This window comes from Spermophilus citellus (genome assembly GCF_964194105.1).
Source record: "Spermophilus citellus genome assembly, chromosome: 5".
In the NCBI taxonomy this organism is placed as follows: domain Eukaryota; kingdom Metazoa; phylum Chordata; class Mammalia; order Rodentia; family Sciuridae; genus Spermophilus; species Spermophilus citellus.
Genome location: NC_138186.1, coordinates 55,002,730 through 55,018,236, shown reverse-complemented (window position 1 = coordinate 55,018,236; position 15,507 = coordinate 55,002,730). Strand labels below are relative to the sequence as shown.

The 15,507-nt window shown below is 38.1% G+C and overlaps 1 protein-coding gene across 1 annotated transcript in view; it reads right to left on the bottom strand.

The window, feature by feature from the left end:
* DNAH8 (dynein axonemal heavy chain 8) overlaps nucleotides 1-15,507 on the bottom strand; it is a gene marked incomplete at its 3' end in the record, with an annotated part of 273,605 nt that overhangs the window by 69,425 nt on the left and 188,673 nt on the right. Inside the window, exons 76-78 of the mRNA XM_081294489.1 lie at nucleotides 12,476-12,597; nucleotides 11,295-11,413; nucleotides 9,120-9,322 (exon numbers count right to left, since the gene is read on the bottom strand). Of these exons, the coding sequence (XP_081150615.1) occupies nucleotides 9,120-9,322; nucleotides 11,295-11,413; nucleotides 12,476-12,597 (444 nt within the window). The remainder of the gene's footprint in view (nucleotides 1-9,119; nucleotides 9,323-11,294; nucleotides 11,414-12,475; nucleotides 12,598-15,507) is intronic.

Here is a 15,507-nt window from a genome sequence, read left to right as displayed (position 1 = left end):
CACATTTGGCCCCAAGAGTTTTGAACAAGAGATTATAGATGTATTGATTTGAAAAGTTTTATACATATATTTTATATGTAATCTATGTCTACACATTGCATATACATTACATAGAGTTTATATCTTACTTTTAACAGTGTGTTATAAATATGTCATTACCATTAAATATTATTGGAAAATAGTTTCTAACACCAGAACAGCGTCCAATCATGATGAAGCATCCTTGTTCATTCAACCGCTCTCCTTTCATATATTTAGAATATTTAACATTTTTCAATATTATTAATGGTATGAGGTCAAACATCTTTTAATATAAATCATTATACATGTCTCTCATGTCCTTAGGAGGATTTAATGCATGTAGAAGAGTGTGCACAAAATATGCAAACTTTCGAAAGACTTGTGATAGGGATAAATAAGTGTCTCCCACTGACATGGGGAGCTATAATTCCTAGACCACATTCCCATTCTCGCTTGTGTTCTTATTTGTGGTGCTTTTGGCATAGAGAGGTTTACAAACTTAATCCACTCATGTTACCTACATCATTTATCTGGTTTGGGACTCTGGTATTATGATTAAGGGAATTTTAGAAGTCAATAGTATGTAAATAATTCATATATTCTTTTTCTTCTTTTATAGCATAATCTAAAGCACTTAATAGCCTAATCAGCCTACAATTTACTCTGGAGTTCAATATGTAAAATGATTATTTTTTTCTAACATTAGCCTGCTCTATCCATGCTGCTTGTTGGCTAATCCTTTTTCCTCTGCTGACTTGAAAGGTGAATCTATATACTAAACTATCCTACATATTAGTCTAATTTGAAGGCTTTCATTTTGCTCTGCTGATTTGTGTATCTACCCTGAGCCAGTTACACACTGCTTACTTATTGCCATTTGATAAAACTTTTAGAATCTGGCCATGCTGGCTTCTTTGTCTTTTCAAGATTTCTTGGCTCATCTTGCCTGCTTATAGTTTTAGGTGATCAAAGATCTCCCTGCTGTTCAATTAGAGGGGAAGGTGCTGTTTGAATTTCAATTAGACTTGCATTCAATCTATAGACTAATCTACAGTATATTGACATCTTTACAATATTGAATCTTTGTTCTGGAAATGTGGTTGAACCCTCTATTTTTTAAACTAACTTTTATGTCACTAAGAAAGTTTTATAGTTTTCTTCAAATGGGTATTTTTAAAATTATTTCTCCATTTTATTTTTATTGCTATAGTTAATAGGATTTTTACATTTTATTTTACAAGAAAGCATCATTGATTTTTTTATATGTATTTATTTTGTGACAAGTCACCTTACTGAACTACCCTATTAAGTCTAATAGTCTTTTTGTTGATTCATTTGTGTTTCTTAGTTAGACAATTACATTGTCTGAGAATAATGATGGTTTTTGTTCCTCCTTCCCAGTAGTTATATCTGTTATTTATTATTCTTACAATACATTAGCTATATCTTTCACATTGATGCTAAATAACATTGGCAAGAATAGACATCTTATCTTATGCCTGACTTTCATGGTTATGTCTCAAGTCATTCACCACAGGGAGAGCGCGTAGGCTTGCAGTACCCATTTATCATCACATCAGTAAAATTTTTGTGTTCCTTCTTTTCAAAAGTCACATATAAAATGTGGAACTTTTATAAAATAAATTTAAAGCATCTATCAAGTAATATTATAGCTTAAGGAAAAGTCATTTTTCATTGTGATGAAATTTCCTCTCTCCTCCTTCTCCTCCTCCTCCTCCTTTCTTCTCAGTGCTGGGGATGGGATCCAGGACTTTGTGCATGCTAGGCAAGAACTCTACCACTGAGTTACATCCCAGCCCATGATGAGATTTCTTACTCCAGAATCTTTCTCATATTTACAATGCATTCCCACTTAGTTCAAAACAGATTGTCATTGCATGTTATTATTTCTTTTTATTTGTTCTAATTAGTTATACATGACAGCAGAATGCATTTCAATTCATAGTACACAAATGGAGCACAGTTTTTCATTTCTCTGGTTGTATACAAAATAGAATCACACCATTTGTGTCATCATATATGTACCTAGGGTCATGATATCCATCTCATCTTTCCTACCCCCGTACCCCCTCCTTTCCCTTCCTCCCCTTTGCCCTATCCAAAGTTCCTCTATTCCTCCCATGCTCCCACAGCCCATTATGGATCAATATCCAGTTGTCAGAGAAAACATTCAGTCTTTGGTTTTTTGGGATTGGCTTTCTTCACTTAGCATGATATTCTCCAGTTCCATCCATGCAAATACCATGATTTTATTCCCTTTTAGCTGAGTAATATTCCATTGTGTATATAAACCACAGTTTCTTTATCCATTCATCTATTAAAGGGCATTTATGTTGGTTCTACAATTTAGCTATTGTGAATTTTGCTGCTATAAACATTGATGTAGATGTGTTCCTGTAGTATGCTATTTTTAAGTCCTTTGAGTATAGCCTGAGGAGTGGGATAGCTGGTCAAATGGTGGTTCCATTCCAAGTTTTCCAAGGATTCTCCATACTGCTTTCCAGATTGGTTGCACCAATTAGCAGTCCCACCAGCAATGTATGAGTGCCTTTTCCCCCACATCCTCACCAACACTTATTGTTGCTTGTATTCTTGATAACTGCCATTCTGACTGGAGTGAGATGAAATCTTAGAGTAGTTTTGATTTGTATTTCTCTAATTGCTAGAGACATTGAACACTTTTTTCATATATTTGTTGATCGATTGTATATCTTCTTCTGAGAAGTGTCTATTCAGTTCCTTAGCCCATTTTATTGATTGGGTTATTTGGAGTTTTTTGGTGTTAAGATTTTTGAGTTCTTTATATATCCTGGATATTAGATATTATCTAGATATTATCCTGATGTGCATGTGGTAAAAATTTGTTCCCATTCTGTAGGCTCTCTCTTCACCTCACTGATTGTTTCTTTTGCTGAGAAGAAGCTTCTCAGTTTGAATCCATACAATTTATTGATTCTTGATTTCATTTCTTGTGTTATAGGAGTCTTATTAAGGAAGTTGGGGCCTAGTCCAACATGATGCAGCCTACTTTTTCTTCTATTAGAAGCAGGGTCTATGGTCTAATTCTCAGGTCCTTGACCCACTTTGAGTTGAGTTTTGTGCACGATGAGAAATAAGGACTTACTTTCATTGTGCTGAAAATGGATTTCCAGTTTAGCCAGCATTTCTCTAATTGCTAGAGAAATTTGTTGAAGAAGCTTCTTTTCTCCAATATATGTTTTGGTGCCTTTGTCTGGTATGAGATGACTGTATTTATGTGGGTTTGTCTCTGTATCCTCTATTCTGTACCATTGGTCTACATGTGTATTTTGGTGCCAATACCATGCTGTTGTGTTAGTATTGCTCCATAGTATAGTTTAAGGTCTGGTGTTGTGATGCCACCTGCTTCCCTCTTCTTGCTTTGGCTATTCTGGGTCTCTTATTTTTCCAAATGAATTTCATCACTGCGTTTTCTATTTCTATGAGAATGTTACTGGGATTTTTATTGGAATTGCATTAAATCTGTATAGTGCTTTTGGTAGTATGGTCAATTTGACAATATTAATTCTGCATATCCAAGAACAAGGGATATTATTCCATCTTCTAGGGTCTTCTTTTAATTTATTCTTTAGCATTTTATAGTTTTCATTTTGTAGAGGTCTTTCACCTCTTTTGTTAGGTTGATTCCCAAGTATTTTATTTTTATTTATTTATTATTTAGGTGTGAGGGGGGCACCAGGGATTGAACCCAGAGGCACTCAGCCACTGAGCCACATCCCCAGCCCTATTTTGTATTTTATTTAGAGATGGGGTCTCACTGAGTTGCTTAGCACCTCATCATTGCTGAGGCTGGCTTTGAACTTGAGATCTTCCTTTTTAGCCTCCCTTGTTGCTGAGATTATAGGTGTGCACCACTAAGCTGAGCTCCAAGTATTTTAATTTTTTGAGGCTACTGGAAATGGGGTAGTTTTCCTCATTTCTCTTTCAGAGGATTCATCACTGATGTACAGAAATGCATTTGATTTATGGGTATTTATTTTATATCTGCTACTTTGCTGAATTCATTTTTCAGTTCCGGAAGTTTTCTGGTGGAATTTTTTGGATCCTCTAAGTATAGAATCATGTCATCAACAAGTAGTGATTGTTTGAGTTATTCTTTTCCTATTCAAATCTCTTTAAACTCTTTCATCTAATTGCTCTGGCTAGAGTTTCAAGGGCTATGTTAAATAGAAGTGGTGAAAGAGGGCATCCCTGTCTTGTTCCGGTTTTTAGAGAAAATAATTTTTCTCCATTTAGAATGATGTTGGCCTTGGGCTTAGCATAAATAGATTTTGCAATGTTGAGATATGTTCCTCTTATCCCTAGTTTTTCTAGTATTTTGAACATGATGGAGTGCTGCATTTTGTTGATTGCTTCTTTTGTTTCAACTTCAACTTCATAGTCTTCTGCCATCCATTGTTCATTCAATAGCATATTATATAGTCTCCAGGTTTTGGAGTAGCTTCTGTTTTTTATTTTATTATTGATTTCTAATTTCATTATATTATGATCTGATAAGTAGAGACACTACCATGCTTTTTTTTGTTTGCTAAGAGTTACTTTGTGGCATAATATACGGTCTATTTTAGAGAAGGATCCATGTGCTGCTGAGAAGGAAGTGTATTCACTCACTGATGGATGAAATATTCTATATATGTCTGTTAAGTCTAAGTATTATTGAGTTCTGTAGTTTATTTATTTAGTTTTTCTTTGGAAGATCTATCCAGTGATATAAAAGTTTGTTAAAGTCACCCAGTATTACTGTTTTGTAGTCTATTGACTCTTGAAATTGAGAAGAATTTGTTTGACGAATGTAGATGCTCCATTGTTTGAGGCATATATATTTATAATTGTTATGTCTTGTTACTGTATGTTTCTTTTAAGCAGTGTGAAATGTCCTTCTTTATCCCTTTTGACTAACTTTGGCTTGAAGTCTACTTTATTTGATATGAGGATGGAAATCCCTGCTTATTTTACAGTCCATGTGGGTGGTATGTTTTTTCCCAACATTTCACCTTCAGTCTGTGGATGTCTTTTCGCATGATAAAAGACTTTTGAAGGCAGCATATTGTTGGGTCTTTTTTAAAATCCATTCTGCCAGTCTATATCTTTTGATTGATGAGTTTAGGCCATTAACATTCAGGGTTATTATTGAGACATGGTTTGTACTCCTGATCATTTTTGTTTATTTTTGGTTTTTAGCTTGACTTGGTTTCTCCTTTAATTGGCTTTTCCTTTAGTGTAGTTCCTCCCTTTGCTGATTTATTGTTGTTTTTTCATTTCCTCCTTATGGAGTATTTTGCTGAGGATGTTCTATAGTGCAGGCTTTCTAGTTGTGAATTCTTTTAACTTTTGTTCATCATGAAAGTTTTTTATTTCCTCATCAAATCTAAAGCTTAATTTTGCTGTAAGATTCTTGGTTGGCATTCATTTTCTTTCATAGCTTGGTATATATATTATTCCAGCATCTTCTGGCTTTGAGGGTCTGGGTTGAGAAATCTGCAGAGATCTTAATTGGTTCCCCACTATATGTAATCTGCATGTTATTTTTAATGTCCCACTGAATTATTCTTGCTTGTAGTTAAGATTTTTACATATATATATATATATATATATATATGAATATATATTTTTTTAAGTTGTTGATGGATGTTTATTTTATTCATTTATTTATATGTGATGCTGAGAATTGAACCCAGTGCCTCACATATGCTAGGCAAGCTCTATACCACTGAGCCACAACCTCAGCCCTAACATTTATATTTTGATAAATGGAATCAATCTGTGGTTTTCTTTCCTCTATGCAATTACTATCTTGCTTGATGTTGTGATGTCAAGATAATTAATGCTAATAAAGGGGAAAACATATCACATATCCTCTTTTTGTATTTTCCAGAAGAAAATATAGTATGTGAAAGTCCTTAAAAGTTTTAGGTCTTATCAAAAAGTTATTCAAGCCAAGAGAGAATTTGCTACAGTCATAATTTTTTTTTAATTGTTAGCAGACCTTTATTTAATTTATTTATATACAGTGTTGAGGATCAAACCCAGTGCCTTACCCATGTTAGGCAAGCACTCTACCACTGAGCCACAACCCCAATCCCCAAGCTGTGGTCATACTTTTAAAACTTCTAATTTTTCTAGCCTTGATTATTAGTCTACTCAGGGTTTCTACCTTCTCAGAGAAAATTTTGTAAATTTTTATCTTTCTATAAACTTGTTATTTTGAGATTTTCTAACTTATGATAATCATACCATTCTCTTATTATTCAAAATGTTCATGTTTGAACATTGTAAACATTAAAAACTTAAACATGTAGAATCTGCACATGCTGTTATACATATTTCCAATTCCTAATTTGTATTCTTGTGAGTTTATACTGTTTTCAAACCAAATTCAAATGCATCTTCCCTCTGGGAGGCCCTTTCTCCCTCATCTGGACTTCCAGTAGGGCTCTCATGCCAAATGCACAAGCTTTGGGTGGAATTATCTACTCTGACACCCTCGCTGCAAAGCCTGACCAGCACCTGAGAGTCATAATCAGAAGTTTTCCTCCTCCTCTTTTCCTAGAAAAACTTACTTGTTTCTGTCCTATCCTTAAGTCTGTCAGATAACTGGTTAATTCATCCAACAAAATAAGTGAGAGGGAATGAAAGAGAAAGGCCACCGAGACCACCAAAGTAGGACTCTGAATCCTGAGGCAAGTCCTGCCTCCGATCTGTCACCAGCTAGCTCTGGCCCTTTCCTCAAGGCCTTGGTTTCCCCAGCTGCAAAACAGGGGAGTTGGGTTTCCAGATCCCACAGTCTTACTCACCTTGAGTGGTCTATGCTTACCTACTAAAATGTTAACAGTTGAGACTAGGTTAATATGTTATTTTGTCCGTATGATAGTTTCATTTTAACAGTTATCTTTGGAACTTTTAACCCAAAGCAGCAAACAGCATGAGACCTCCTAACATTGCTGAAAATGATTGGACAATAGAGTTCTTTATAAAATTCATTGTGTCCCAAGTATTCAAATTAAATCTGCTTTGTTTCAGTAGTCTACAAAGTAGCCAAGAGAAGCCTGAACTTTTTCTGTAAACATCAATGTAGTACTAAGCAATGGAAATCACCAAATTGCCAAGCAAAACAGCATTGTGACACAAAAGGTGACAGCACAAGTCTGATTTGCTATATTTGTTTAATGTCCTAGTTGGAAGTTCTTCCAAAGGAGACTTTGAATTTCTTGATTCCATTCTTAAAATATTGTCCCAGACAACAGCATTATTTCAAGGTAACATCTGAAATAGCAACTCTAGCGGAACACTTGCTTCTTGCAGCCGCTGAGTTCCTCCCTAAGAAGTGTCCACCACCCCAGCTCCATATAGTTTCTGCTATGAACCTGTCTCTACAGCAACAGTTCACTGATTGGCCCAGAAAGAAGCACAAGATCAAAGCTAAGCCAATGAGTTCCTTCCCTGGATATTGAGACTTGGGACCAAGAGAGTAAGGGGAGTTTCCCTGATAATATTAAATATGATGAGCATATAAGCAGTGAAGCCTATAAGACACCAGAGGCCATGAGTTCTGCTACACAGAAGAGAACAGTTTGCAGCAACAGAGGAAAAAAAAGGGGGCACATATTTGCAGAGAGAAGTTGGGCATAGAAGCAGCTGGGTAAAGATCCACAGAGAGTTAGATCCAACAGAGTTGCAAACTAGAGGGCTACAAGAGGCATCGCACAATCCAATTCAGACAGCTGGTGTGCTATAGTAAATCCCAGAGCAAAAGAACCTACATTAAAGATGCCTAATGAACAACTGCCAGTAGAACTTGGAAGCACTTTGCATTGAGCACCAGTGTTCCAACAGAAGAAAGGACCCATCTGAACAGATCCACATAGAACACAGAACAGTTCGCCAACAATGAACAGAGAAGAGTCAATATGAGTAAGGGGAAGTGAATGCTGACCATGCTGCCATAAACTAATGCTTTAATGCAGAGGGACAGTGGCCAGAGCCTGGACATGACTGAATCAATTTCCTATTCTGTGCTCATTGACTAAATAACAAATTCAACATAAGTTCTATTCCAAAGGGTAGGTTTTGGTGGCTCATAATCAATCACTTTTACAATCTTGAAAAAGATTAGAATAAATGAATTCTACAAGTGTAGTTACTGAGATGGAAATCTGGAAGGTCCTGAATGGTGATGCCAACAACCATCAGATTTTCAGAGTCTGAAGAGAAGGAGTCAGAAGTCCCTCTTATAGGATGGCTTAGGCCTATCAAGATGTTCTTGTGTGTCCCTGTGTTTAGTCCTGCTGATTCCACCACAACTCAAGACAATTATCACTGCTTGCTCTGCCTCCTTTCCCTGGATGACTTTCCTCCTGTCTCCCACTGTTTCATTGGCAAGTTTCTTAAACTTTTTTAAAATTATTTTTTTTTCAAAATATCAACAATGTGATGCTTTCCTAGGTGATCCAAGGAGATGTGCATCCTGCAATCAGTCATCTCCAGGAAATTCTAGTTTCAGCAGATGTCACATCATCCACGATAGCATTTACATGTCTGCTTGTCCCAGCTGCCTCAGGCCCCTGTCTCCTCTCCTGAAATCTAGCACAGGGTCTGTCCTAACCATTACTGAAGTGTGAATGAATGAATCCCTAATTACTATACATCACAATGATCATTATAGTTTTTCAGTTTGTGACAAAATCCCCATGAGTGTAATTTCATACAGACATGGCAATCACACTCCTGGTGTTGATTCTTGCTAATCTTTTATCCATGCAGTACAGCCATCTGCTTACATTGTAAACACAAAACAAAAAAAAAAAATAAAAAAAACCCAGCATTTGGTGTACAGGTGTATTCTTACCTACCCAGAGACACCTGTTATCTCATCCTTACCCTGGAAATTATGAAGAAGTGAAAGAAGAAGCAGCTTAATATTTTTTCTCCAAATCAATTTTACAGGTACATTTCTAAGAATCAATTATGAAATTATGGTAGGCAAAATTCAGAGCAAAAATACGGAAGTTTTGCCAAATTTCATAGATCTCTAATCATACCCAGCTTCAGCCTCTTGGCCAACGCATCGATTTGAATGGTAGGGTCGGAGCCCATGGACAGGAAACAGATCAGAGGTGTCCGTGTGTCACTTTCTTCCCAAGTTTTCTCCAGATTCAAGATAACTGGTTCTGTGTACTTCTCCTCCAAGGAATCTGCAATATACTTTCTGGCTTGAAAAACAGTACGGTCTGGGCACCAGGACCTAGAAATGAATACAAGTCAGATGTAATAAATTCAGCGTATTCGTTTTTTATTCTATTTAATTCTGGGCACATAAAAAAACACATATTTAATTAGCCACAGGACAACAAGCTCATTCTCCCTTCTGCAGGTCTGTGTAAAAGGGATGGCAATGTTCCCTATCCCTGGATGAACACAAATTTAATCACGTGGCTTAGTGCCAGGCATTGGCAAGGATTGGGCAGCGATGATAAAACCAGTGTCTTCTGCCAGTATACCTGTGATGGGGGACGCCCTGCCACACACTCTGACGCTCCTGGTCCTCAGAGGGAGAACCCATGGGACAAAGGTGTCAAAAGTTAGTGGATGAGCAAACATTTATGTTATACCATTTGTGTACCATTGTAGATTATACACAGAGACACATCAAACAAATATCATGTGAAATTTGATATTTTAGATCACAGACCAGCTCTAAAAATTCTTATTTGATAGTAATTATACTATTCATTTAAGATAGATCTAATTTTTGGCACAATCACTTTGGAAAGCATTATGGAGATTCCTCAGAAAACTTGGAATGGAATCACCATTTGACCCAGTTATCCCACTCCTCAGTATATATCCAAAGGATTTAAAATAATTAACACAGTACTGATTTTAAATCCTTTGGTATAAAAGTAACACAGCCACATTGATGTTTACAGCAGCTCAATTCACAATAGCTAAGCTATGGAATCAACCTAGATGCCATTCAACAGATGAATAGATAAAGACAGTGTGTTATATATACACAATTGAATATTATTCAGCCATAAAAAGAGTAAGTTTATGACTTTTGCTGGTAAATGGATGGATTTGGAGACTCATGCTAAGTGATAAGCCAATCCCCCTCCAAAATGTTCTCTCTGATATGTGGATGCTAACACACAATAAGATGGGGGAAGGAAGAATAGAAGTTCATTGGATTAGAAAAGGGGAATGAAGGGTAGGGAAGGGGGATGGGAATAGGAAGGACAGTAGAATGAATCAGACACAACTTTCCCATGTTCATATATGAATACACCACAGTGAATCTCACCATTGTGTACATGCAGAAGAATGTGATCCTAATTAGAATAAGTTACACTCTATGTTTGTATAATGTGTCATCTACACTCTACTATCATGTACATCTAAAAAGAACAAAAAATATAAATCTAATTTTACAATAATAGGTAAGAGACACATTTGTTCCAACAAAAATAAGTAACCCTTTCATACTCTGCAGACTTGGAGGTGATACTTGTTGTGGTTCTGATCACTCTTACCAGCACAACAATACCCGGGAAACAACTTTTTCCAACAGCAAGCTCAGGCATACAACCCCACCATTTTACCTCATTCACTAGTCATGTACACACACACACACACACACACACACACACACACACACACACATTTTTCAAATTTGCAAAGTCTCCTGGAGCTACGAGATGTTGAGAAAATGTGAAACGTAAGCAGGGAGGGGAACACTCTCCTTAACCTCCATTTCAAAATTTTGCTTCCATTTTAGTAGCCAAAATAGTACTTGTACATGCTAATAGTATAATAGCCTTGGATTTTTCCCTCAAGTGAATTCCATTTCAGTGTATAAACTAATTGCCTTATAACTTTGTAAGTTTTATTTTTATAGAGAAGTCATTTCAGCACTGAATGATTCACTTGTCAGTAATTGAACAAAGTGAATAATAAAAATCATTATTTTCTCATGTTTTCTTTTTTCCTATCATTAATACATTGTCAAACTGTGCATGTCACCCCCCTGCCACCATCACCAATATGTTCTGCTGGTGAAGGAATTTGGAGAATTGCCTTCCAAAACCACAGTTTGGAGACATGTGCATTTCTTATAAAAGCCACGGGGGACACTGTGAAGTCAGCTCGCTGAAGTACAATCTGTAATTTAAGGACATGACAGTGATGCTTCTGGGTCTGAGAATACCTCTTCTTACCTGATGAGTAACAGCTTGTGGCAGGTATCTAGGGAATCATTATATCCATCAGGGATAATTTCCTCCTCTGGGGAATCTTTATCAAACCAGCTTTTCCACCCCTTCTCATTGCGAGCTATCTAAAAGAAACAAGCCAAGAAGTTAGACAGGAAGTCCAGTGGCAGGACTGTGCCGGAGGCTCTGACCTACCTCCGGGGGCATTCTTTACAGGAGCCTCGCTTTTTAGGCAAAACAACACACATCATATTTTTCATCAGAATCAATGACCTGAATAATGTCAATGTGGTCTAACTCCCTTTCAGTTTCCCCCATTATTTTTCTACACGATTCACTAGAATTAGGATCATGTACCAATTATACAAAATGGTTGGACAAGAAGAAATAGAGATCAAGGTTCCTCAATTTTGCTATTATTGCTAGTTAGGAGGGGATGATTCTTCGTTGTGGGGCTGTCCTGGCTATCATAAAATGTTCAGCGGCATCCCTGGTCTCCACCCACCAGGTAACAGTAGCAGCCCTCTATATAATGCCAAATGATTAAAAAGGAGCCCACCTCTTAATTTACCTCAAACTCAAACCTACAGCAATTATTCAATCATAGGCAGAAGTAAAAATGCAAAAAAAAAAAAAACAATTCTACAATGACAGGGTCTACTCACTGATCTGCTTATAATAGCAACTAAAGCAGGCACATAAAAACAACCCATGTTGCTGCCTGTAATCCCAGTGGCTCGGGAGGCTGAGACAAGGAGGATCACAAGTTCAAAGCCAGCCTCAGAAACTGAGTGAGGCCCTAAGCAACTCAGTGAGACCCTGTCTCTAAATAAAATTCAAAAAAGGGCTGTGGATGTGGTTCAGTGGTTAAGTACCTCTGAGTTCAATCTCTGGTACCAAAAAATAAGTAAGAAAGAAGGGAGAGAGAGAGAGAGAAAGAGAGAGAGAGAGAGAGAACGAGAACACAGCATATGCCCACCGCACAGGAAGAAAGATAGTTCCCTGCACCCATAAAAAGGCCACTCTGAGGTCCATCTGTCCAAACTGCCCCCTCCCAGTCACAACACCTCAAGCCCACACTGTTGTTTGACTCCTGCGGGTGAAGGAACTCATCAGTAGGACTCAGTTAAGATGACCTGCATGCATTTGGATTTACAAACCTGTACTTTTCACCAGCCCCTTGTTACCTGGTTCATAATTTCTGCAAATTGCGGAAGTTTACTCAGCTCTACGAGATTTAGCCACGTCATGTCCAGGATCCAGCGAAACGGTTTTGGGGGGCAGGCTTTCAGGTCCAGAGCTGCACCCCCTGAGGGGAAACATCAGACAGCATGAGTCAGGCGAGCTCGTACTTCATTTTTAGACATTTATTTTCCAAATAATAAAAGCGAGATAACCATATTACATAAAATATGGGAAAATTGGCAAATAATCATATTATGGAAAATGTGGTTATCTTTTTTGGGTACATTTCCCTGAAGTCTCAGTGCTTTATTTACTGATTTATAGTATCTTATAAAATATGACAGCAACACTTTGTCATTTTTCCCTGCAAAGAATTTTTCTCAGGTGGTCACGGGTATTTTCCTCTTTGTCCACTTTTTCTTTTTTACAACCAAATTTCTATATTAATGAATTGGTGGATCTTTTCATGTGTGATTTTTACAGATCATTTCTTAGTCAATCATCACTCCTCCAGAATATCAATATTCAACAATATTTCTTACCGAGTTAAGCAGATGATTAGATAAACAGTTGGATAAAGAGGAAGAGAAAGAGGGAAATAGGGGGGAGGAAAGAGAACCTCATATATCTTGGGATTGTTTTAGGGGGTAAGTGGTGTTCAAATCACTTATTCAACAAATATTTATTGAGCACCCCCACTATGCATCTGCATGACCCAGGCACCGAGGACACGGTGGACAAAACCAGACAAGGTCCCTGTTGTCATGGAGTTTGGAGGCTAGCAGAGGATCTGGGTTATGGCATCAGATTATATTTTGAAGCAGATCACAAGTCAAATGTCCATACCTAAGGTAGTCATTTTCCAACCAGATACAGGATTATAATTTTAAAAGTCCCCCATTAAATGTCTCTAGTAATGTCACATCATAACTCCAGCTCCAATGTTAAGTTAATTCAGATGAATGCACAACAGTGTTTCTGGAACTTTTAAATCCAGTGGTCCTCCTTAAAATCCCAGCAAATCCTTCCACTTCACATATCAACCCTGGGCCAAGAAAAAGGTGGTGGGGGGACTACTGGTCTTTGCTCTTTCTGTTTAGCATCTTCCTGAGAAGATATATGAACTGTAGACCCCTTTGCTCTACTACAGAGGACTTGGGGATCAGTGGCTCTGAGGACCACAACACCTTTAGAACAGTAGGTGACCCTTCCTCTCACTGTTCCACCCCCCTGCAGAGGGGAAAGACCAAGTTCTATTCCAGTTTGAGAATCACTGATGGGAGAAGCAACCCTCAGAGAGCGCCCCCTGCAGTCTTCACAGTTCCCACGTCTCTTAACTCAGAGACACACACCTCTTTTTCTTCTCAGTGGTTTCCAAAGAAATATTTTCATGAGACTATGCACCTTAGGGACATCAGAAGAAGCCAACTAAACTGCCGGGCATTTTTAAGCATGTCATGTATCTGAACCAACCCAGAATGATGACAGCCCACCCTGCTCTCCCAGATATCCCAGCTCTGTCACTGACTGGCTGCTTACATTTGGGCAAGGGACTCGACTCAGTCTCTCTAGATTGCCTCATCAGATGGATGTCCTAATAGAATCCCCCAGATGAATTGTTGTGAGATTAAATAACGTGTGTAGAAAATGTAGAACAACCTCAGCTATGTCATCCTCAGTGGCTGTTTTGACATTAATTCATATTCTCTGCCCCCCACTTTGGGAAATCCAGGTCCAGTCCCACCTGGAAGGCAAAAGCACTCCCCGCAGCTCCCCAAGGTCTTTTTATTAATGGTCTATGACAAAAGAGAGACAGTATCTTTCTAAAATAAGCACTCCCGGAGAATGGATACATCAGTTGCTCTGTAACGCAGGATTGCCTCTGGAAGCCATTTCATTTTTCAAAGCTCTGATATTCTCAGTTGCAAAAGAAAGTCAAAGGCACCTTACAAATATTGGAGAAAACGGGAAGTAATGGATACCTAAGGACGGTCACTCTTGGGAAATCAAATGTTGCTGCCAAGATAAACAACTGTTTTCCCCCTTAAGTATTGTGTTCATAACATTTTTTAAAAAATAAGTCTATGATCTCAGGGCCATATTTTTAAAATTTTTTAGAAACTGAACCATACCATCTTTTAAGAAACAATTCAATCAAAATGTAAGCCAGTTCAAAACTAAAACTACAATAAACTGGTTTTGTCTATAAAACAACACACTCTTTTTACAGCTGAGATGATTGTACTTCTGTCAATCAATCTATCATACAATTCCAAATTAATCTTCCTAAAGCACTGCTCTGTTCATGCTACATCCCTGCTCATAAAACAATCGATGGCTCCCTATTGCCAACTAAATTAAATCCAAATTCTTCTTACAGGCTCTTCTGGCCCTGTACAATCCGGTTCTGACACTCCAGTCTTTATGAAATGAAGTCATAAATATGCTCCAACGCCAATATAGGTGTGCAGTCTTCTTTATTTTTCTGTAGCAAATCTAATCCTCCTGAGGAACTCTGACCCTCCTGTGTTGCCCTGTTACTCAATCTTCTGATTTTCTACCCTCTTTCAAAGAGCCCAGATCTTTCTGGGTAATAGCTCTGGTCTAGCTGGGTTTGCTTGGTGGGGGAGGGGTGGCAGGGTGGGATCTCATCTTGGTTTGGGGGATACCTCAGATCTGCATGTTGCCCCCTCATCTCCATGTGTCTGGGTCACAGGCTGGGTTCCTGTACAAGATCCTCTGATTGCAACTAATCCTGTCTGCCAAGCCCCAGCCTCGACCTGACTCCAGTTAGACATTCCCTTGCCCTGCAGCACCCTTGACCTCTCTCCCAGCTCTCAGACACAGCCACTTTCCATTTCACCTCCACGATCTCCCATACGCATTCCTTCCTTTATATTCCCATGGCCTTTCTCCTGGGCAGGAATGCACGTCCTGTGGTTGGGGAGATTGGGGAGACTCCAGTGAGGCTCTTTTTTCCAATCTCATACACGTCTGCCCAACTCACCTTCTTAAGGGATAGACACGTCCCAGT